The following is a 23,386-nucleotide window of genomic DNA, read 5'->3' as shown; positions in this document are numbered from 1 at the left end:
TTTGCACCTTTGTCAAAAATCAGTTGACCACAGTTGTCAAGATCATGCAGTCTTGATTACTAGAGCTATGTAATATGTCTTGGAATCAAGTAGACTGATTCCTCTGACTTTATTCTTCTTTGTAGAAGTTGCTTTTGCTGTCCCAGTTCCTTTGCCAATCCACATACATTTTGACAATAATATACAAAAGATTTGTGCTGAGATTTTAACAGGAATTGCGTTAAACATGTATGTCAATCTGGGGAGAATTGACACTATGTTGAGTCTTCCAATCCATGAACATGGTATATCTCTCCACTTACTTAGATTGTCTTTGATTTCTTTCGTTGGCATTTTGTAGTTTTCAGCATACAAGTCCTATGTGTGTTTTTTCTTTTTTTATATTGACAGATAAAATTGTATGTATTTGTTGTGTGCAACATGATGTTTTGAAGCACATACGCATTGTGGAATGACTAAATCCAGTTAATTAACAGATGGATTACCTCATATAATGAGAGGTTAGAACACAATAGCCACGCTCAAAGTATTTTTCAAGAATACAATGTTATTATTAACTATAGTCACCATGTTGTACAATTGATCTCTTGAACTTATTTAACTGAAATTTTGTATCCTTTGACCAACATTTCCCCGACTTCCATTTACACCAACCACTCCAGCCTCTGGTAACCACCATTCTGTTCTCTATTCCTTTTTTTTTTTTTTTGAGATGGAGTCTCACTCTGTCGCCCAGGCTGAATGGCAGTGACGTGATCTCAGCTCACTGCAACCTCCACCTCCTGGGTTCAAGCAATTCTCTGCCTCAGCTTCCCAAGTAGCTGGGATTACAGGCATCCACCACCACACCCAGCTGGGTTTTGTATTTTTAGTAGAGATGGGGTTTCACTATGTTGGCCAGGCTGGTCTTGAACTCCTGACCTCGTGATCCACCCACCTTGGCCTCCCAAAGTGCTGGGATTACAGGCATGAGCCACCACACCTGGCCTCTGTTATCTATTTCTATGGATCAACTTTTTTAGGTTCCACACAGGAGTGAGAGCATGTGGTATTTGTCTTTCTGTGCTTGGTTTATTTTAACCTAATATTCTCTAGATTTATCCAAGTTGTTGCACATGACAGGACTTCCCCCTTTTTTATGGCTGAGCAGTATTCTATTGTATATATATACATCTTTTTCATCCATTCATCCATTGATGGACACTAGAGTTGATTCCATATATTGGCTATTGTGAATAATGCTACAGCAAACAAGAAAATGCAGATATCCCTTCAACATCCTGATTTCGTTTCCCTTGGATATATACCCAGTAGTGGGATTGCTGGATCATATGGTAGTTCTATTTTTAAGTTTTTAAGGAATCTCTATACTGTTTTCCATAATGACTGTTCTAATTTACATTCCCACCAACAGTGTACAAGAGTTCCCTTTTCTCCACATCCTTGCCAACACTTGTTATCTTTCATCTTTTTGGTAATAGTCATTCTAACAGGTGTGTGGTGATAATCTCATTGTGGTTTTAACTTGTACTTTTCTGATGACTAGTGATGTTGAGCACTTTTTGATAAATCTATTGGCCATTTGTGTGTCTTCTGAGAAATGTCTCTTCAGGTTCTTTGCCCATTTTTAAGTTGAGTTGTTTTCTTGCTGTTGGGCTCTTTCAATTCCTTATTTATTTTGGATATTAACCTCTTGTCAGATGTATAGTTTGCAAATATTTTCTCCCATTCTGTAGGTTTTCTCTTCACTCTGTTTTTTCCTTTGCTGTGCAGAAACTTTTTAGTTTGATGCAGTACCACTTGTCTATCTTTGCTTTTGTCGTCTATGCCTATACATATTTTCTTGGATTTATGCCTATTTCAATTGTTCTGAGTATTCGTGTGTTCATTGCTAGTGCACAGAAAAAAGTAGCCTTTTGTATACTGATCTTTTAACTTGTGGCCTTGCTTATTTGTTCTAGGAGATTTTTTTTTGGTAGATTCCTTGAAATTCTTTATGTGGATCATCATGTCATCTGCAACTGGGGACAGTTTTGTTTTTTCCTTTTCAATCTACATGCCATTTATTTCATTTTTCTTTCCTTATAGTGCTGGCTAGAATAACCTATGTTGCCTAGCAATGGCAAAAGTAGACATCTTTGCCTCTGAATTGTAGCCTTTCACCATTAAGTCTGATGCTAGCTGTAGGTTTTTTTGGTAGGTGTTCTTTATCACGTTGAGGAAGCTACCCTCTCTCCCTACTTTTCTGAGAGTTTTTATCATGAATGGGTGTTGACTTTTGTCAAATGCTTTTTCTGCATCAGTTGATATGATTTTGTGATTTTTCTTCCTTAGCTTATTAAGATGGTGGATTACATTGATTGTTTTTTCAAATATTGAGCCAACCTTGCATTTTTTTAATAAGCCCCATTTGTGTGGTGTCTAATTCTTTTTACGTGTTGCTGAATTCTGTTTGCAAATATTTTGTAAAGAATTTTTTATATCTATATTCACAAGAGATATTGCTCTGTAGTTTTCTTTTTGTAGTGTCTTTGTCTGGTTTTTGGTATAAGGCTAATACTGGCTTCATAAAATGAATTGGGAAGGGTTTCCTTCTCTTCTGTTTTCTGGGTGAGATTGGTATTAATTCTTCTTTAAATGTTTGAAAAAGTTCTCCAGCTTTTGAAAACTGTTGATGCTGGGGACCCAATCTGGCCCAAATAAATCTGAATCTCTGGGGGTGGGGCTTGGACACACGTAGTTGTCCAAAGCTACTCAGGTGAGCTTCATGTGCAACTAGCTGTGGAGCTCAGTGTTGGTTGTGGACTTATTGAAGCCACAATAGGAGTATGAAGGAAGCAGAATCCATCTGAGGAATGTCATGAATTAAACGGATGTGAAATTTGGAGAGCTCAGCTCTGAGACACGCCCCCGGAGGCTCTGGTGTTTTCAGGATACGGTGCAGTGTAAGGGAGCTGTTAGTTGTATAAGATATGTGCAGTGGCTCACGCCTGTAATCCCAGCACTTTCGGAGGCCAAGGCAGGCAGATCGCGAAGTCAGGAGATCAAGACCATCCTGGCTAACACGGTGAAACCCCATCTCTACTAAAAATACAAAATAAAAATTAGCCGGGCGTGGTGGTGAGCACCTGTAGTCCCAGCTACTCGGGAGGCTGAGGCAGGGCAGGAGAATGGCGTGAACCCGGGAGGCGGAGCTTGCAGTGAGCTGAGATCACGCCACTGCACTCCAGCCTGGGCGACGGAGCGAGACTCCGTCTCAAAAAAAAAAAAAAAAAAAAAAAGACACGTGGGTTCGACTTGGCTACTTGATAACCATAAATTCCTTAGCAATTTTAGCTTTCTCATCTGTAAAATGCCTTGGGTTGTTTTGGGGATAGTAGAGATATGAGAAATGAGATATAAGACATAGAAAATGAGATAGTAGATGTGAAAATGCTTTGGAACTCACATAGCATTTTGAGAAAGTAAAACATGATGTTTCTGTAGGCCTCAGCTTCTCCCTTACTGCCACCATGTCCTGATTCCTAATAAGTCCCTCTGGGAAGCCAGTGGGAGGCTTGTGGCTCCCGCCGCTGGCTGTAGGAGAAACTTCCTCCTCTTCTCTGTTCACTTACCCTGACCATGGAGTTTGGGCTCTGATAGGAGGGATGGGACCCTGGAAACAGTGAGAAGGGACTTTAACCTTGACCATGCTCACCTTCTTGTAGGAACATGCTTGCCAACTCAGCCAGCGTGAGGATTCTCATCAAGGGAGGCAAGGTGGTGAACGATGACTGCACCCACGAGGCTGACGTCTACATCGAGAATGGCATCATCCAGCAGGTGGGCCGCGAGCTCATGATCCCTGGCGGGGCCAAGGTGATTGATGCCACAGGGAAACTGGTGATCCCTGGTGGCATCGACACCAGCACCCACTTCCACCAGACCTTCATGAATGCCACGTGCGTGGACGACTTCTACCATGGGACCAAGGTAATGCTCCTGTTTGTCAAAGGTGGCTTCTTCTTTGGCTTTTTTATTCTGCTTCTGGGGCTGCTCCAGACTAGACCCAGGTGAGCCAGGTGCTCCCAGTGTATTGCTGGCAGGAGAAGGGTGTGTCAGGGACACTATGGCAACTACAATAGGGATTTCCAGCTTAATGTCACAGGTTTCCATGATTACAGAAAAGGAGGCATTTAGGCCTGTTTTACTAATCATATCATTTACCCAAGTACCCAGGCTGAGAACCGATTTTATTTTTATATTTTTATGTCATGTAATACAAACCTAGAGGAAGAAGAGAATAAGCTGGTATTTGTTATTGCGTAGGGGAGTGGGTTGGTCTGATGGACTTCTTTATGTTTAAAAACTGAATTAAATTCCCAAAGACTGAAAGACAAATTTGCTTCTTCTAGATGATGAGACAGCTTCTATTACCTCTCCTGGCTTGCTTGTTATTTTTAAAAATAACTGGAAAATTGCTGGTAGTGGGTTCTCTTTTCAGAGTGAGTTACCATGGACAATATTTAACAGTTACTGAGCTGGACCTGAGCTACTGTAAGTTCCTGGATGCCAAAAACAAAAATTTAGAAGAAAAATTAGGAGGAAACTACACTCTGCAAAAAGAGTCATGAACAGGCTTTTTTTTTTTTACCCTTCCCATATGTTCCAGACACCTCTGTCACTGCTATCATCCCTCTTCCTTGTGATTTTCTATCTCATGCTGGCCTCTCCCCGGATATCAGACTGTGGGCTCCTTGAGGGCAAGGCCTGGCCATTTTCCTCTGCTTTCCCAGAAGCTGGACTGACCTGGAACTAGAGTAGCTGTCCTGTAAGTGTGCAGGCAGAGGGCAGGCCTGGGGACACAGCTTGATGGACCAGCCCCACCTCAAGCAGATGGCCTTTAAGGTCTCCTTGAGGACAGGCCCCCTTCCCAATCCAGGGGCTGCAGACCAGACCCTGGGAAGGCTGGGCTATGAGGAGTCACAGTAGCCATTGCCCGGCTGTGCCCACGCAAGGATGCTCCCTGGCCTAACTCTCTGGCATCAGGGCTACACCTGCTCGCTCTAGCCAAGTCCAGGGAAGAGAGGTAGTAGGCCGACCCTCCTTGCTTTCTCCTCTGAGAATTCCCCCAGGCCCTGCAAGTGATATTTCGATTATGAAATGGGGAGCCCCATCCTCATAAACTCAGGATCCTCTTGCAGGGTGCCTGGTGACAGTCGGGACCTTTCTGAAGTGAGTGAGCATATCCAGCTCACCACCCTCATGCACCAAGCCAGGCCAGGTGGTTATTGTTGTCATTTTCACTGAAGTATAGCATATATACAGAGAAGTGCAGAAATTATAAGTACACAGAATTGCCACCGTTGAATGCACTTGTAACCAGCTCCCAAGTCAAGACACCAAACTTTAACAGCACCCAGAAGCTCCTCCAGTCACAGGTCCCCACCGGGGATAACCACTATCCTGACTTCTAATAGGCTTTTTAAAATAGCAGCTTAATTGAGATGTAATTCACATATCATACAATTCACGTATTTAAAGTGTGTAAGTCAGTGGTTTTGGTATATTTATCACAGCTTGATTTTGTCTATGTAGATGAAATGAAGCAGTATGTACCTTCGTATTGGCTTCTTTTGCTCAAAAATTAATAAATTCATTCACTTTCATTGCTTAATACTATTCCACTATGTAATACAGCACATAGCAATTATCTGTCAGTGGTCATTTAGGTCATTGCTTGTTTGAAGCTAAACATTGTCACTATGAGCATGTTCTTGTACATATCTTCAGCAAACATGTCTGTACACATTCTGTTGGGCACATACTCCTAGGAATAGAATTGCAGGGCCCATAGGGTGCACTTATGTTCAGCTTTAATAAGTAATGCCAAATAGTTTTCCAGACTGGTTGTAACAATCTATGCTTCCAGCAGTAGTGTAAGAGAGGCATTTAACATTGACATCACCAGTCCATGCTGGGGTCCATTCTGTAGTATGCTCAGGCCTTGCACTAAAAATGCACCTTCCTAGTTACTGTCCCTGTTTCGAGGAGTCCTTTAGGCCAGGGTCAGATGCCACGCTGTCACTATGCTGTCTACCAGCCTCGCGGAGGGCAGACTGGCCTCCTTTGTCTCATTTTCCACATTGTCATCTGCTAGGGCCTCATTAGCCAAGAGTGACTGGTTTTCCCCTGAGAGCCATCAGCTCTTTACAGCTGATGAAGAGCTCTGCACACATGTCTTTATGCAAGGTGGTGGGTAACTCTTGATCTTTTCTGCTTCTCATTCACGCAAGTAGCTGCCTCCAAAAAACATCTAAAGGCCTCTGGTGATGAAAGGCCCTAGATCTCCCATTTCTGCAGGTTTAGGCTGCCTCAGGAGCCCCAGTCCATGTCAGGCCCTAGTTGTAGGGAATTTAAGAGACCACAGACTCCAAGCCACCCTGGCAGCTGGTGTCACTTAAACTGACACTTCGTTATATCCGTGCGCCAAGCAAGATCGTAATTGTCCTTGTGTCCAGCTCTCACATTAAGCCTCTGTGTGGTGGCCTCGTTCTGCCTGGACTCCATTAGTAGATCCTGCCCAGAGTCCTGAAATTCCTGCCCCAACCCCTCCACTCCACACCAGGATTTCCCCTTTACGTTGTGGCTCCTGCAGCCGAATAGTGTGGCTTCCTAGTTTCTCCTGTTCCTGAAAATCTCCCGGGGAGAGAAAATGCTCTCCTACTGAAACGCTGATGGGGACGGGTGGATTTAATTATTCACACCGCCTGTGGCACCCGTGCAGAGGCTGTGCACCCTGATGGACCGCCGCTGACCTACTTAGCATGCTCTAAGAAAGGTTGATTCACTTTAAGCATCTGGGTTTATAATAGAACAGTAATCCCAAGGAAAATCTCACCCGAACGATTAGCCAAGAAAGAAGCAGAGATCAAGTTGCATCTTTTTGTTCTTGTCAGACAGATCGCGGGGCCCTGAACCCTGCAAACAACACCCCACCCCCGCCCCGCCCCACCCCAGCTAGCGTCTGCTTGTTGATTTGGCAGCAGCAGCAGCCGGGACTAGGAAAACAAAACAGTTGAAAGCCTGGCCTTTCCGAGAACATCTGGGCCTCCATTGTACTTGGTCTCCAGGGATTTCTCTCCAGTACTTCTTTAGCCCACGCCTCGCTGGCCCCAGCCTCTGAAAGAGGCTGTGGCAGGCTCTGCCTGGCTCCCCTACTCACAGCCTGGTCACTTGACCCTCCTCCCTGCCCCAGGCAGCACCTCCCCAACACCCTACCACCTGCAGGCCCCGCCCTCCCCAGGCCCAGAACTAGGGTTTCCGGATGGTGCCAGGACCACCTGCTGGCTAACAATACAGATCTCATTCCAAAAAGGAGGTTATCTCTGTGGGGTGGCAGGGGGAGAGGGAGTGAATAGGGAGAGCCAGTGACACCAACTGCATTCAGAAGGGCCAGAATTTTAGTCTGGTTGCGGGGTCTTGTATTATTATTCTGCTTAAGTAGATGTTGCATTTAGTCTCTTTCATACGTATCTAGTATTACAGAGTAAAGAATGTTCTTACAGGCTCTTTAGCTCCACCCACCAATGGCTCTCCAGGATCAGGTGAAAATATCAGAAGCAGATTTTTAAAACTACAGTCATTCACAAGCAAACCAGGTATGTGGCAAAATAAAAATAAATATAGGTACCAGCCCCTCACTAAGATATTGATAGAGAGGACAGACACATGCAACTGAACAAGCTTCCTATGTACCTTTTCTGTCTTCCTCTCCCCACAAAAATATTTTAAGAACCACTGTGTAGGCCAGTGATTTTCACCCTTTCGAAGCAAATTACATCAGAACTGTGAGAGCAGCTCCATCTTAAACAAGGGCTGGGTAAAATGAGGCTAAGACCTACTGGGCTGCATTCCCAGATGGTTCAGGCATTCTAAGTCACAAGATACAGGTCATAAAGACCTTGCTGATAAAATAGTTTGCAGTAAAGAAGCCGCCACGTCCAACCCAAACCAAGAGGGCCACAAGAAGTGACTTCTTGTCGTCCTCACTGCTACACTCCCACCAGTGCCATGACAGTTAACAAATGCCATGGCAACATCAGGAGGTTACCCTAGATGGTCTAAAAATGGGAGGCACGAATAATCCACCCCTTGTTTAGCATATCATCAATAAATGACCATAAAAATGGGCAACCAGCAGCCCTGGAGCTTCTCTGTCTATGGAGTAGCCGTTCTTTTATTCCTCTACTTTTTTTTTTTTTCTTTTTCTTTTTTTTTTGAGACAAAGTCTCACACTGTCACCCAGGCTGGAGAGCAATGGCAAGATCTCGGCTCAGTGCAACCTCCGTCTCCTGGGTTCACACGATTCTCATGCCTCAGCCTTCCGAGTAGCTGAGATTACAGGTGCACACCACCACACCGGGCTAATTTTTTGTATTTTTATTGGAGAAGGGGTTTCACCCTGTTGACCAGACTGGTCTCAAACTCCTGACCTGTGATCCACCCGCTTTGGCCTCCCAAATATTCCTCTATGTTCTTAATAAACTTGCTTTTGCTTTGTACTGTAAACTGGCCCTGAATTCTTTCTTGCACGAAATCCAAAAACCCTCTCTTGGGGCCTGGATAAGGACCCCTTTCCTGGAACAGAACCACTTGGGGAATTTTTGAAAGATCCAGTATCCAGTCCCCAGCCCAGCCCAATTAACTCCAGGTCTGTGTTCTCCCCATCATCCCTGGTAATTCTGAGGAACTTTGGGGAGGGCGTTGAGTGGCACAGTCTGTACTCCTGTTGCCCCTCCAACCCTCACCTTGTGAGCCAGGGCTGACATCCGAATCCCCTGGGTCTGCCTTGGGGAAGCTTGGGCCTGTCTTGTTTTGACCTTGCTGGTCCTTCTTATTTGCTTCTCTCTTTCTATTCACATTGCAATGCCTCCTAGTTGGGCTCCCAAACCCCAGCCCGGGGCCCAGAGCTTCTGTGCTTGTTAAGTTCCCTAACCCGGTGTCCTGCCCTCCTGTCTGTACCTATGGCAATCATCAGTGAGAGAGAAGTTGGCAGTGACAGAGATGCCATCAAACGGAAATCCACTTGGGGCTGGCCCTCTTCCGTGAGGGTCCAGAAACTTGCTCTTGTCTGTGCCAGAGGCTCTCTGGTCCCAAAGACAGCTTCCCACCAACACAAAATTAGCATCAGGGAATCTGATGCTAACCTGTGGGGGAAGCCAAATCCTAATCAAGAGTGCTTGTGCAGCATGGGATCGGCCTAGGGGACAGCCGGTAGTGCAGGCTAGGGTGACCTGCCACCCCTCACCCCCATGGAGGATCCTGCCCCTTCCTGCCCTCCCACTGCAGAGGACTGGACCCCATCTGGTAGGGCCCTGAGGTATGCCCCGCTAGGACATAAATGAAATCCCTTTGGTGTCCAGCCCTGCCAGCTTCCTTACCAAGGATCCCATTTGTCTGCTTGGCAGGTTGCTTTTGCTACTTTTGTCTGCAAAATGTGCTCTCGTGGAATGAAGCCTATAAATGTGGCTCACTTCCTTTCTTCTTTTTCTTCAACTCCAGTATTCTGTTTCTGTTAAATTCTGGCCAAAATTTCTTTCCCGTCTTTAAGCTCTGCAATGACACTTCCTGCTCATGGGGATCCAGACTCCTATGGTCTTGCTTATTAATTTATGTTCTCAAGTTTACTTATCTCTCCATCCCTGCAAGAAGTTGGATGGCACCTTAGAAATCATCTAGTCCCACCCACCCATTGATAGGAGACCCAGAGAGGATGCATGAACCTGCCAGGCACTGTGGCTCATGCCTGTAATCCCAGTACTTTGGGAGGCCAAGTGGGGAAGTTCGCTTGAGCCCAGGAGTTTGAGAGCAGCCTGGGCAACATGGCAAAACACCATCTCGACAAAAAATGGAAAATTAGCCAGGTGTGGTGGTGTGCGCTTGTAGTCCCAGCTACTCAGTAGGCTGAGTGGGGAGGATCACCTGAGCCCAGGAAAGTTGAGGCTGCAGTGAGCTATGATTGTACCACTGCACTCCAGCCTGGGTGACAGAGTGAGACCCTGTCTCAAAACAAAGACAAAAACAGAAGTTTGAGGATGCATGAGTAACCCACATCCCAGGGCCAGTTGGACCAGAAGTCAGGTTTCTCAGCCTTTTCACCACCCCATTTGGGGCCTCCTGAGACCTCAGGACTGAACCCCTTTCAGCCTGTGGCTGCATGCAAAATGTCTCTTGCTACTCTGTGGCCCCAAATTTTCCTGGACCAGATGAGGGTATCTCAGAATGGACACTCATCAGGCAGGCAGTTGAATGAGCTCTCTGCCTGCCCAAGACAGTAGCTTTATAAAATGCCGCTCCTCCCTGCAGGAATAACTGATGTCAGTGCCTTAGAGCCGAATACTTTTTACTATGTATAAAAGGTGGTTGTAAGGATTAGATGAGATGATGCATAACAAATGCTTCACGAAGCGCCTGATGCAGAATACACATGAAATAAATGTTAGCCCCCAGACTGGGACTACCTGCTTCCACCCCAGGCTCTTTTCTTTCAGTTCCTTGAGAAAAGATCCACTCACTTTGGCTTCACGATGAAATTGCTCCACTGGGCACCGAGTGCCCATGCTACCTGTGTCCCTGGGCTTGGCTAGCAGGCACCCTGGCAGGCCTTCTCTGGGAATCGGCCCTCACCTCCCAGCTCGTTTTCCATGCCCATTCTTCCTGCTGCCCCACCACCCCTCCGGCCTAATTGTGGGAGTTGGGATTAGCCTAGCTGGCTCCTCTCTCCATTTTCTTCTGTGACTCACCCACAGGCTGTAAAGAGCCCTGTGAAGCCTTCATGAAGTGATTTCCCCTCCCCTGCCACCTGGAGGACATCCCTCTACCCCCTCCATCGGTACCTAGTCTGCTTGTAGAGGGTATATTAGTTTTCTGCTGTGTAACTAATTGCCTCAAATTCAGCAACTTAAAACACCCATTTATTAACTCACAGTTCTGAAGGTAGAAATCTGGGCACGGCATGACTATATCTTCAGCTCAGAGCCTCTCAAGCTGCCATCCAGTTGTCAGTGAGCTGCATTCTCATCTGGACTCCAGGGTTCTCTGCCAAGCTCGTGTAGTTGTGGTAGAGTTCCATTTCTTGGAGTTCAAGGACTGAGATCCCTGTTTCCTTGCTGGCTTTCAGCCTGCAAGCGGATCTCAGCGCCTGGAGGCTGCCAGCACCCCTTGCCAACTGCCCCTTCCATCTTCAAAGCCAGCAACATACTCACCTCAGGTCCCTCTCCTGTTTCAAATCTCTGACTAGAATCTCTTTCACCAGGCGACCAGGCAGGAATCCGTACCGGTTTTTGTTTGTTTGTTTGTTTCGAGACAGTCTCGCTCTGTCACTAGGCTGGACTGCAGTGGCGCAATCTCAGCTCACTGCAACCTCCACCTCGCGGGTTCAAGCGATTCTCCTGCATCAGCCTCCCAAGTAGCTGGAACTACAGGCGCCCGCCTTCATGCCCAGCTAATTTTTGTATTTTTAGTAGAGCCGAGGTTTCACTGTGTTGGCCAGAATGGTCTCTATCTCTTGACCTTGTGATCCGCCCACCTCAGCCTCCCAAAGGGCTGGGATTACAGGCATGAGCCACCATGCCCAGCCAAACTATACCTTTTATGAGCTTACCTGATTAGTCCAGACCCACTGAGGATAATCTCCTTTTTTTCAAAGTCAGCTGTGCCATGGAATATAACCTAATCATGAGTATGTTTTCCCATCTTATTCACAAGATCCTTGCCACACTCGGTGAGAGGCAGTCATACAGGGATGTAGGTCACTGGAAGTCATCTTAGAATTCTGCCTACCCCAGGGAGTCACATGCAAAAACATGGCTATCCTATAGACATTTTTCCCTAGTACATCTCCACTCCAACTATCTTGTTAAACTACTTAAATCATCATTTATTTATTATTTATTTATTTTAGAGATAGAGTCTGGCCCTGTCGCCCAGGCTGGAGTGTAGTGGCATGATCATATCTCACTGCAGAGTCAACCACCTGGGCTCAAGCCATCCTCCCACCTCAGCCTCCTGAGTAGGTGGGACTGCAGACACATGCCACCGTGCCCAGCTAAGTTTTTTATTTTTATTTTTTGTAGAGACCGGATCTGGCTACGTTGCCCAGGCTGGTCTTGAATTCTTGGCTTCAAGTGATCCTCCTGCCTCGGCCTCCCAAAGTATTAGGATTACAGGCATCAGCCATCATGCTCGGCCTACTTAAATTAAGACTCCACATTTACATTTTTATTTATTTATTTATTTATTTTATTTTATTTATTTTTTTGAGATGGAGTCTTGCTCTGTCACCCAGGCTGAAGTATAGTGGTGCAATCTCAGCTCACTACAACCACCGCCTCCTGGGTTCAAGCAACTCCCCTGTCTCAGCCTCCCGAGTAACTGGGAATACAGGTGCCCACCACCATGCTTGGTTAATTTTTGTAATTTTAGTAGAGATGGGGTTTCTTCATGTTGGTCCGGCTGGTCTCGAACTCCTGATCTCAGGTGATCCACCAGCCTCAGCCTCTCAAGGGGTGGGATTATAGGCGTGAGCCACTGCACCCAGCCCACATTTACATTTTTTAAATCAAAAATCACCTTAGCCCCCCTTCACCTCATAGCTCTCTCTATGCCTGATGTGGTGTCCCTGCAATGGCTCCCTGTTGTCTAAGACATCAAGTTTGGATGTATGGATCTTCCCCCTGGGCAACCCCTGATCTGACCTTGCCCTCCCATCAATCCCTCATGGCCAGCTGCTCCCCACACGCACCCATCCATCAGGAAGATGCCCTCCATGGACATCCTATGCTGCCTTTTGCTGCCTCTCTCCACCCCTGCACAGAGCCCCTCCTTCAAGGCAAACACCCTCTCGTCTCACTCCTTCTCCAGCTAACCCAGCTCCAGGATGTCACTTTCTTCTCCCCAGCTGAAATAACTTGTCATCCTGGGGCTTTCAAATTGTTTCCCATATTAAGTTTGTTTCTCAACAAGATTGAAGACCCTTTGAGGAGGAGAGACCATGATTTAACTTGTGACTCGCCACAGAACCCAGATAGCCCTAATGGTGTAGTCGACATCCAAGAAATGGATGTCATCATGGAGTGGGAGTTATCAGCACAGACTGGGGCTGTGAACGCTGGAGTTTGGATTTCAGCTCCATATTCACTTGCTATGTAATGTGGGCAAGTTAATCTGTCTTTTCCTTCATTTTCATATATGGAAAATGGAGATTATAATAGTTCTTTATAAGAGCTAGTTGAGCTATTATTTGTAAAGAACTTAAAAAGAATACTTGGTGCTTATTAAGCATTGTGTGAGTGTTTGTTAAATAAATAAATATATCATGTTGATCAAAGTCGGACCCCTTAAAACTCCATTTGTACTATAGTTTCCTCATAAGTATATATATTAAACAGTTAAGCATCAAATAGGAAGTAAAAGAACTGGATTTCGTTCCTACCGTTAGAATTTCTGTGTGTGTTTTAGATTTTGAATGGAGTCCGATAGTAATAGTGATAAGGTCTAGATAATTTTCTCTCTTCTCTCTTTTTCTTAAAGGCAGAAATAGCCAGTAATAAACTCTGCAGGCATCAGGAGCTATTTAAAGATGTCCTGCTTCAAACCAGCTACTTTCAAAACCTTGCTGGCAACTTTCATTCTACGTATACATTAATTGGTAGGCCAAAATGTAGGCCAGGTTGATCCTTCTTAGAACTGATGTGAATGAGGAGATCTATCGTTTCTTATAAATTTGTATCTCTAGCATTGAAAAAAACCTCCTATGGTGACCAAGCAGCTCCTCAACTTCCAGAATAGTGTTTGCAAAGAATTTATCAATGCAGATTATTGCATTTTTAAAACCTTTGATTCAGAATAAAATAAATACACCCTCTGTGATTGAGGCCAAGTGTCCTGGAAATCTTTCATGCTTAGTACAAGAAGCTTTGCTTTATGCTTTCATCCACTGGAATTTATAAAAGGAAAAAAGGAAGAAGAAAAATATATACTGTATGTGCACTTCAATGATACATATTACACATGAATGACATTTTTCTCCCTTCTTCTTCTTTTACTTTTCTTAAATTAAGCTCATATCTTTTTTAATATTTCAAGAAATATTTGAATATGGCCTTTTCTTAATTGGAAATATCTGTTCTCCCAATCCTCACAGAGGTTACCTTTGAAGTTGCCATATTCCTGTGTTGAAAATAAGGGACATATCAGCCGGGCGCGGTGGCTCACACCTGTAATCCCAGCACTTTGGGAGGCCGAGGCGGGCGGATTACGAGGTCGGGAGATCAAGACCATCCTGGCTAACACGGCAAAACCCCATCTCTACTAAAAATACAAAAAATTAGCCAGGCGTGGTGGTGGGTGCCTGTAATCCCAGCTACTCGGGAGGCTGAGGCAGGAGAATGGTGTGAACCTGGGAGGCAGAGCTTGCAGTGAGCCGAGATCACACCACTGCACTCCAGCCTGGGTGACAGAGTAAGACTCCGTCTCAAAAAAAAAAAAAAAAGAAAGAAAGAAAATACAGGACATATCTTGGTTCATTTACAGGTAGAAATGTGCGTAGGTGTTGGATCCTCTCCCCTGGATAGTTTCAGCCTCATTGTTCCCTTGTCTTATCACTGCAGCCAGCCACATTTTTCTCTCCTTCTGATGCTTTTTTGTTTCTTGTTGACTAAAACTGAAGCCCTGTAAGGATCTTTAATTGGTGACTAAATAAATATACAACTGTGGGCCAACTATTGTAAGAACATTCTCACTGACAATTGTTTCTCACTCATGCTGCACACACATCACACACACCGTCTCACACTCACACTTGCTCTCACACACACAGTTTTAGAGCTGGAAGTACCATTAGAGATTAATAAATACTATCCCTAATTCATAAATAATTTTCCTGTTTAGACTTAAACGATCCACAGTATTCTCAATTAATATTTTAAAATAAAATTAAACAAAGCGGGGCTCAGTGGCTCAGTGGCTCACGCCTGTAATCCCAAAGCTTTGGGAGGCCAAGGCAAGAGGATCACTTGAGGCCAGGAGTTTAAGATCAGCCTGGGCAACATAGTAAAACCCCATCTCTACAAAAAATACAAAAATTAGCCAAGCATGATGGTGTGTACCTGTAGTCCTAGCTACTAGGGAGGCTGAGGCAGGAGGAGTCTGAGCTCACTTGAGCTCAGGAGTTTGAGGCTGCAGTGAGCTATGATCATGCCACTGCACTCCAGTGACAGAGCAAGACTCTGTCTAAAAACAGAAAAAATAATTGATAAATGTTAGTGAACTCTACTCTTGGGAAGAGTATGTATAGAAAGAAGGAGAAGATGATTAGGTAACCTGGGAAGCCACCTTTAAAAAAAAAAAAGGTATAATTAATGTTTGATAAGCTGCACATTTTAAAGTACACAGTTTGATACCTTTTGACATATACATACATCATGAAGCCATCACAGTATAATAAACATATTCATCATTCCTGAAAGTTTATTTGTGTTCCTGTAATTTTCTCCCAGCTGTCACCCCAGGTTACCATTGTTTTATGTCACTATAGTTTGCATTTTCTACCATTTCTATATAAATGGAATAATGCAGTATGCATTCCTTTTTTTGTCTGGCTTCTTTCCCTCAGTAGTATTAAGTTTTTGGCTGTTACAGATAAAGCTACTGTAAACATTCATATACACATATTTGTCTGGACATAGGCTTTTATTTCTCTTGGGTAATTACCCAGAAGTGGAATTTATCATATGGTAGGTCTACGTTTAGCTTTTTAAGAAATTGCCACCTGGTTTTCAAAGTGGTTGTAACAATTTCCCATCAGTAATCACTCCATATCATTCCCACCACTTGTTGTAGTCAGAATTTTTAATTTTAGCCATTCTAATAGGTGTGTAGTGGTATCTCAGTGTGGTTACAATGTGCATTTCCTTCGTGACCAGTGTTGAATGTCTTTACATGTGCCTATATACCTTCTATATGTTTTTGGTGAAGTGTCTGCTCATACCTTTTACCCATCTTTTAATAAGTTGTTGACTTTTAAATATCTGAATATAAGAGTTGTTTTCTTTTTTCTTTCTTCTTCTTTTTTTTTTGAGATGGGTTTTTTTTGTTTGTTTGTTTTTTGTTTTTTGGTAGAGATGGGGTTTCACCATGTTGGCCAGGCTGGTCTTGAACTATTGACCTCAGGTGATCTGCTGGCTTCAGCCTCCCAAAGTGCTGGGATTACAGCACTGTGGTGGCCGTGAGCCACCACACCCGGCCCAAGAGTTGTTTATAGTCTAATTACAGGTCATTTATTAGATATATGTTTTGCAAATTTTTCTCCCAGTCTGTTGCTTACTTTTTCATTTTCTTAAGTGTTTTTTGAAGAGCAGTAGTTTTTAATTCTGAAGTCCAATTTATCAATTTTTTCTTTATACTCTATGCTTTTCGTGCTGTAATCAATAAATTTTTGCAGAATCCAAGGTCTCTAAGATTTTCTCCTATGTTTTCTTTTCGAATTTTGTAATTTTAGCTTTTACAGTTCAGTCTGTGACCTATTTTAAGTTAATTTTTATATATGGTATGTGGTAAGCATCTACTTTTTTTTTTTTGCAAATGGCTATCTAATTGTTCCAGAGCCATTTGTTGAAAAGATTATCCCTTGTCAAAAATCAATTGACCATACATGTGCCAGCCCATTTTTGGACTCTTCTCTTCTTTTGATCTGTTTGTCTATTTTTACACCAATACTACAGTCTCTTAATTATTGTAACTTTACAGTAAGTCTTGAAATCAGGCAGTGTAGGTGTTCCAACTCTGTTGATTTTCAAAGTTGTATGGCTATTTTATGTCCTTGGAAGCAAATAGTTTAGGGCAGGCTGCAAATCAAAAACATAGAGAAATGAATGCATTAACCAAGCACTTGATAAACATTCTCAGTCCTTAACATGGCCCCTTTCTGTTGACTAAAAGTTAGGAATTTTCTTTAAAATTTTCTCAAGTTATTTGGAGGGAAAAATCTATGACATGATTATAAATATTGATATAAATGTATTGTCTTCATATCACCCATGTCTAATTTAAGGTAAATTACGATGACATCATGGGGAAGAACTCATGCTTCCTCTTGCCTCAGATTTAGAGTTGGTGGAGAAGAGGGGTAGGCTGGGGGCTCCTGAGAGGACTAGATTGGGATTAAACTTTTCCTGGACTGAATCTAACCACTAAGCCACTGCCCCACCCCCCTTTCCCTCAGTCAGTTTTCCATTCTTTACAGTATCCTTTGTTACCTTCAGGCCTGGGCTGGAACTTCTCTTTTCTGGTTTATTGCCTTGATTCTCACACTGCCAGGCAAAACACACTCCAGGATTTAGGTTTAGGAGAGCACTTTGGCCCTGAATCTAGAAGCCCTAGACTTAGTGGCCATCGAAGAGTATATTTTTCCCACCAGGTGGAAAATACAGTCCTCAAAATGGGGTGTGTTCAGCCCCCAAGGGGATCTGGGACCTCAGACCCTGAGCTGGTGCATGGCAGCACATGGCTGTCACAGGACCTGAGGTTAGGCATCCATCCCCCAACCCCTCTGCAATCAGGATGCACCTGAGCTGTCAGGCCTGGACCTCAGGCCCACCCATCAGAGCACTTCCACACCCATTCATCACTTATTTTGATCTTTGAATCTCCCTCAGGCAGATCTTATCCTTCCTTTGCAGATGGAAAGCAGGGTCCCAGAGAAGTGAAATAACTTGCCGAGCTAATAAGGGCAGGGCAGGCCTGTCTGCCACCCATTGACTCTCAGCCTCCATTCCTGGAAACCACGTTTCCAGGGCGGCCTCTCGGCAGCTCTATGGCACTGTCCCCCCTCATAGCTTTGGGACTAAAATGAGGGTCTTGCCACATTGAGGCAGCTCAGGGATGGAGAAAGCAGAGTTACATGTGTCTTATTGTTCTCTGGCATCTGGGGTAGCCTGGATGTTTAATAAACATCATCACGGCCTGCTGGCCTGTAAACGTCCTTTTTTGGGGTTAGGAGGGGCTTTGTTAAGGATGTGGGTGACAAAGGGCCTCTCACTGTGGCTCTGTTTCAGAGCGGCTCTCCGGAAGCTGGCAGCCACATTCCCTGTACCACACAGCTCCTCTGAGGAGCCTCTCCAGTCTCCATGGAAACCGCATGTCGGGAGCCAGCCGGCTCCGTACTGTGGCTTTGTATTAAACACAATGAATTTAAATTGGATGCTCGGCACTGAAGATAATCATTCTGGATTAGAGAGAAGCCTGGAGCTCCTCATTTCATCGTTTTAAATGTTGGCATAATTCTCAGTTTTCGCCCTGTAATTCAAGCCCAAGTCACACCTACCCCTCTGTTTCTAAGCTGCAGTTAGGTCCGATTTCACTTGGGTTTTTCTCCATTCTTCGAGGAATCTTGGAGCTGGGGAGCCCCTGCGTCAGGCCAGGGCTACTCTAGCCTTGTGTAAAGGAAACCAGGGGGCTCCAGAGTCTGGCTGTGTGATTTTCTTAGGCCCTGGTTTTTTATCTGTGAAATGAGAAGAGTAATCCCTACCCTACAGAGGCATTTTTAAGAAGTATTTATTGTGGTAAACTACATGCAACATAAAATTTACCGTTTGACTGTTTTTAAGTGTACAGTTCTGTGGCATGAAGTACATTCGCATTGTTGTGCAACCATCATCACTGTCCACCTCCAAAACGTTTTCATCTTCCCCACTGGCTCTCTATCGATGAGGCTGAACGAATGAGAAGTTCCCATTAAACATTGATTCCCCATTCCTCCCTCCCCTAGTCCCTGGCAACACCATCTTATTTTCTCTCTCTGATTTTGACTACTCCAGGTCCCTCACATAAATGGAATCATACTGTATTTGTTGTTTTGTGACTGGCTTGTTTCACTTAGCATAAGGTCCTCAAGACTCATCCATGTTGCAGCGGGTGTCCGAATGTCCTTCCTTTTTAAGGCTGAATAATACTCCATTGTACATAGATACCACATTTTGCTTCTCCATTCATCTGTCTATGGATACTTAGGTTGCTACCACCTTTTGGCTGCTGTGAATGCTATGAACATGGGTGTACAAATACCTGTTTGAGTTCCTGCTTTCCATTACAGAGTCATTTTGAGAATCCAATCAGATAATAAATATTAAGAACATTGCACGTAGTAGGCTGTCAGTAAATGTTAATTTCTTTCCTGAAAGTGTGTTAAACCCAGGAGCTAATGCCACAGTGGCCTGATAACTTCAGTGAGAATGATATCACTTTTTCTAGCAAGCTGCTTCTGTATCCCTGGGACTCGCTGATCTGCCATGTCTGGGAATTCGCCCAATTCATTCCAGGGCTTAAAGGAAATGTCTTCAGCATGGAAATGTGCCTCACGTCTCACCATAAAAACCATGCATGCTTCTACATTTCTCCCACCAGTGGGTGTTCATGTATTTCTAGTTCCAAAATGTAAAAAAAAAGTGTTAGAGCTGATATAGATACTAACTTATCAGTGTTCTATTTTAAGTACACTCTCTGGGAGACCCTGAAGCTGGGGTGGGATCGCCCAGGCTGGGAGGTTCTGTGCTGAGTTACTATTTTAGCAGCAGCCTCAGACCAGTTTTCAGTATTACAGAAGAATGTGGGATTTGGAGTAAAAATACGTGGATCGCAACCTTGGCTGGTCTCTCAAAACCTGAGAAGATGACCATGTCTGTTTCACATGGCTGTGAAGATTAGATGGGAGAGTACCTCATTGTGCTGATGCAGGAGGCAGAAAGGGGCCAGGTCTTTGGGCTGGTCTGCACCCTTGCAGTAGATTCTTTCTGGGTCTAGTTTCATCCGAGAGCCTTTTGTGAGGGAGCACCCCTTTGCTGCTTTGAAGCCCTCCGGGGTGAGAATCGCAGACCTCGGAATCGTCTTTCCCTGGGGGGTCCTCTGGTCTTCCCAGGCATTGCTGGGGCAGCCCTGGAGTCAGCTCCCCTTTGTACTTAGGAATTTGTGACAGAAGGGAAGGAGGGGCAGGGGCTTTTGCACGGCCTCCTGACCCATGCATGACCCAGCTGCTCCCTACAGCTTACCAATCAGGCCTGGCCTGTTCTTTATTGATGGGGCTGAAGGAGGAGGGAAAGCAGGGATTTCACACAGAATCACAGACCTTTCTCTCACTTCTCAGCAGTGGTTGCTGGCAGCGTGGAATGTGCCTGGGATCTGTCCACCTGTTGAGCAGGAGCCAGGACAGGCTGAAATCAGGGCTTCCTGAACTGATGTGTTCTTTGTCTCTGGGACAAGAAAGGTCCCTAGGCTACTCACCTATGGGGAGCAGGAATTCAGGACTCCCAGGGAGGGTCTGCATCTTAACCACTAAGGGGAGCTCACCTCTTCTTGAAGCCAGTGAGCCCTAGGGAGTTTCTGTGCCTTAGTAAGACGCTTTGCTTGGCTTCCATAACCCCATACCCCCTGGGCTTCCTCCTACTTCTTTGCAATTCCTTCCCAGTCTCCTTCCTGGTCTTGTCTTCATCTTGATGCTCTCCTATGCTGTGGCCTCTCAGGGTCCTATTCCAGAGTGTCCCTTCCTCTTACCCATCCTCTCCCCCTACATAATCTGTTACTGACGACTCCCATTTAGACCTGCAGCCCATCCACCAGCCACCTCTGTGCACCTCCCTACTGGACATTGTGCATTGGATGCCCCAAAAGGCCAACCTAACACGCTCCTTGTCCTCCATACAACCCCACTCCTCTTCCAGGGATACCTCCTGCAGGTAACCCATCCACCCAAGCCAGGCCTACTTGCTAAAGACCAGGGACTCCTAAGGGATACAGCCAGAACCCAAATCCAGGTCTGTCAGCCTCCAGAGTTCAGGCTTCTCCCACCATTACCCCTGCCTCCATGCACTATCCGAGAATTGAACTGCATTTCTAACCAACTGAATAATGCAAATGTCACTCTGAGCCCCAAACCAAACTCAGCATTCCCTGGGACCCCTTCCCATTTTGTGACTGTGCTGGACTTCTGCCTGGACCCCTTTGTCGACCATCCCTAACCCCTGGGCTCCCAGCCCCTCAGCTCTTCCAGATTGCTTTCTCTGCCCCAGCTCCCAGTTCAGAGTGGGTCCGTTACAACGGCATGGAAACTTCAGCCAAGCCCTGTCACTGCCTGTCTGGTTGACTCTGCAGTGCATTTTCCAAATGGTTTTCCTAAGCCTTACCTTGGCTCAGACCAACACTCATGATTTCCCCCAAAACCTTCCATCTGGGATTTTGGCTTTATTTCCTGTTCTACTATGAAGTCTGGGACAAAGGGCCTGCCCTTCCTCCGCTCTCCTCCCACTCTCCTCTGATCACCTCCATCTTTAGCCACCCCTCTCCTGAATGAATGGGAAGAAGGTCCCTCTAGCCTAATAGATGAGAATATCAGCCCTCAGTTTCCTCATCTGAACAATGAGGATAATAATGGCCCCTATTTGGGGGAGAATTAAACTGGCACAGGAAGTGCTTCATGATGTTAATTATTAACAGTTTTTTATCAACACTTGAATGTCTCTTAATCAGCTCTATCTCCATGTGTCTAAAAATTCCCTTCCCCCTAAATTTGATTTTCCCTCTCCTGATGCCATTTTTTCAGCCACCCAAGCATAAAACCTCCCCCGTTATTTATTTTCACCTCCTCGTCTGTCATCAAAGCTTGCTGCTTCTTCCAAGAAACATGAATCACATATGTCTCTTCCAACCCAGCCTCCAGTCAGGTCCATCATCCCAACACTGCCCTTGAGCTTGCACACGACAGCCAGAGTAATGTTGCGAAGTCTGATGTTCATACTCTTCCTCTGCCCAGAGCCTGCTTGTGGCTGCACGTGGCTTACAGCAGAGATCAAGTGCATCCCAGCTCCCCCGACAGCCTCCCGTCCTGGGCCAGACATGTCCAGGGATGGCAGTGTGGCCTGACTCCTCTCTGTAAATGTGCTCCTAAACCCCACACTCCCTAAACTCCCTCACTACCACCACCTCCACTTGTCACACATGGTGACAAACTTTGCCGACGCGATGGAATTAGTTTAATCAAAGTCCTCAGTTTGGTCCTAATCAAACCTGCCTCAGCCGGAACCTCAGCCTGTTCTCTGTCTTCCTGCTGTGCCTCTGACTTTGCTATGCCGTTTGCTACCCTGGAGCATCCTGGCCTGGTCCTGGTCAAATCATGCCTACCCACTGCTCACAGCCTTCCTATCCTAACATGACCTTTCCTTCCACTGGGCTGCTTTTGCACTTGCTGCTCTCCATCATCATCAAGGAATACTATCTCTTGCTGCCTTGTAGTCTCATAGTATTTTGAAGTCATTCCTATTAAAACTGAACTTTTCTCCTTTCCTGTTTGCCAGTTGGACACTAAGCTCCTTCAGATGCGTACATTTGTTCTTCTGGAGCATCTGATACACATAATAGAGGGCACATAGTGTGCACATTAGTGCTACCTACAAATTATGCTTCTTGTTCCTCAGGAATATTTACTGGGCTACTGCTATGTGCAGGCACTGGGCTAGGTGCCTTATACGCTGTATGTCATTTAATTCTCATAATAACTTCATGAGCGAAGTATTACTATCTCTGTTTTACAAAGGGAGAAATGGAGCTCAAGGAGATTAAGTAACTTGCTGAAGATCTTACGACTAATAAGTGATGGAGCTGGAATTTAAACCTAGATCTGCCTGCCTGAATGTCTGATTCTTGTGAGGATACTATAGTATTAATGTGCTTTAAGTGGCAGGCAGATTCAGTATGAGAATTTTTTTTTTCAAAATACATTGTGGATCGAATGTTGCCTGTTTCCTCTGTAGAAAGTTGAAAGAACGAAGTGTGAGTTTTAGATACGATAACATTTAGAGTGACAGCAAAGTAAGGTCAGGAAGTGAGACCATGCCCTGGATGATGTGGTAAAGGCTGTAGACCCAGAAGGTAGGAGTGGAAAGTAAAAGGAAGTTTAGGAGTGCAATCAATTACAAATGTGCAATTTAGGGAAAACCTGTCAGCTTCAGGATGAGCTCAACAGGCTGCAAATTATCAGTCAAGATAAGGCCTGAGGGTTGTGTGTAGCCAAAGGGACAGAGAGTGGGGCCTCAGAGAACAAATTATGCATCTCTCAGATGCCCTGGAAGAGGCTCTTTTCTTAAGGAGTATCTGACAGAAGGTACTGGGGTTGGGTGTGGGGTTGGGGAGTGGCACAAAGAGGATGGAGTGGTAGTCAGCATGCAAGCTGCCTGGAAGGGGATCATCGGAGAAACGGTCAAGTGGTCAAGTGTCCACAGCAAACCCCAACCCATGTGAATTAGCTGAGTTGACAGTGAAGCCCAGTGTAAGGCCATTAAGAGCCTGATTCCCGGCCGGG

At 45.1% G+C, this 23,386-nt stretch overlaps 1 protein-coding gene across 1 annotated transcript in view; it reads left to right on the top strand.

Moving 5' to 3' along the window:
- The window catches only part of DPYSL5 (dihydropyrimidinase like 5), a 104,426-nt gene that overhangs the window by 48,453 nt on the left and 32,587 nt on the right, over positions 1 to 23,386 (top strand). The window contains exon 2 of the mRNA XM_033176305.1: positions 3,708 to 3,972. Coding sequence (XP_033032196.1) covers positions 3,712 to 3,972 — 261 coding nt within the window. The 5' untranslated portion in view covers positions 3,708 to 3,711. The remainder of the gene's footprint in view (positions 1 to 3,707; positions 3,973 to 23,386) is intronic.

This window comes from Trachypithecus francoisi, unplaced genomic scaffold (genome assembly GCF_009764315.1).
Source record: "Trachypithecus francoisi isolate TF-2019V2 unplaced genomic scaffold, Tfra_2.0 Lachesis_group17, whole genome shotgun sequence".
NCBI classification, from domain to species: domain Eukaryota; kingdom Metazoa; phylum Chordata; class Mammalia; order Primates; family Cercopithecidae; genus Trachypithecus; species Trachypithecus francoisi.
The sequence above is the reverse complement of the archived record's forward strand: the minus strand, read 5'-3'. Positions and strand labels throughout refer to the sequence as shown.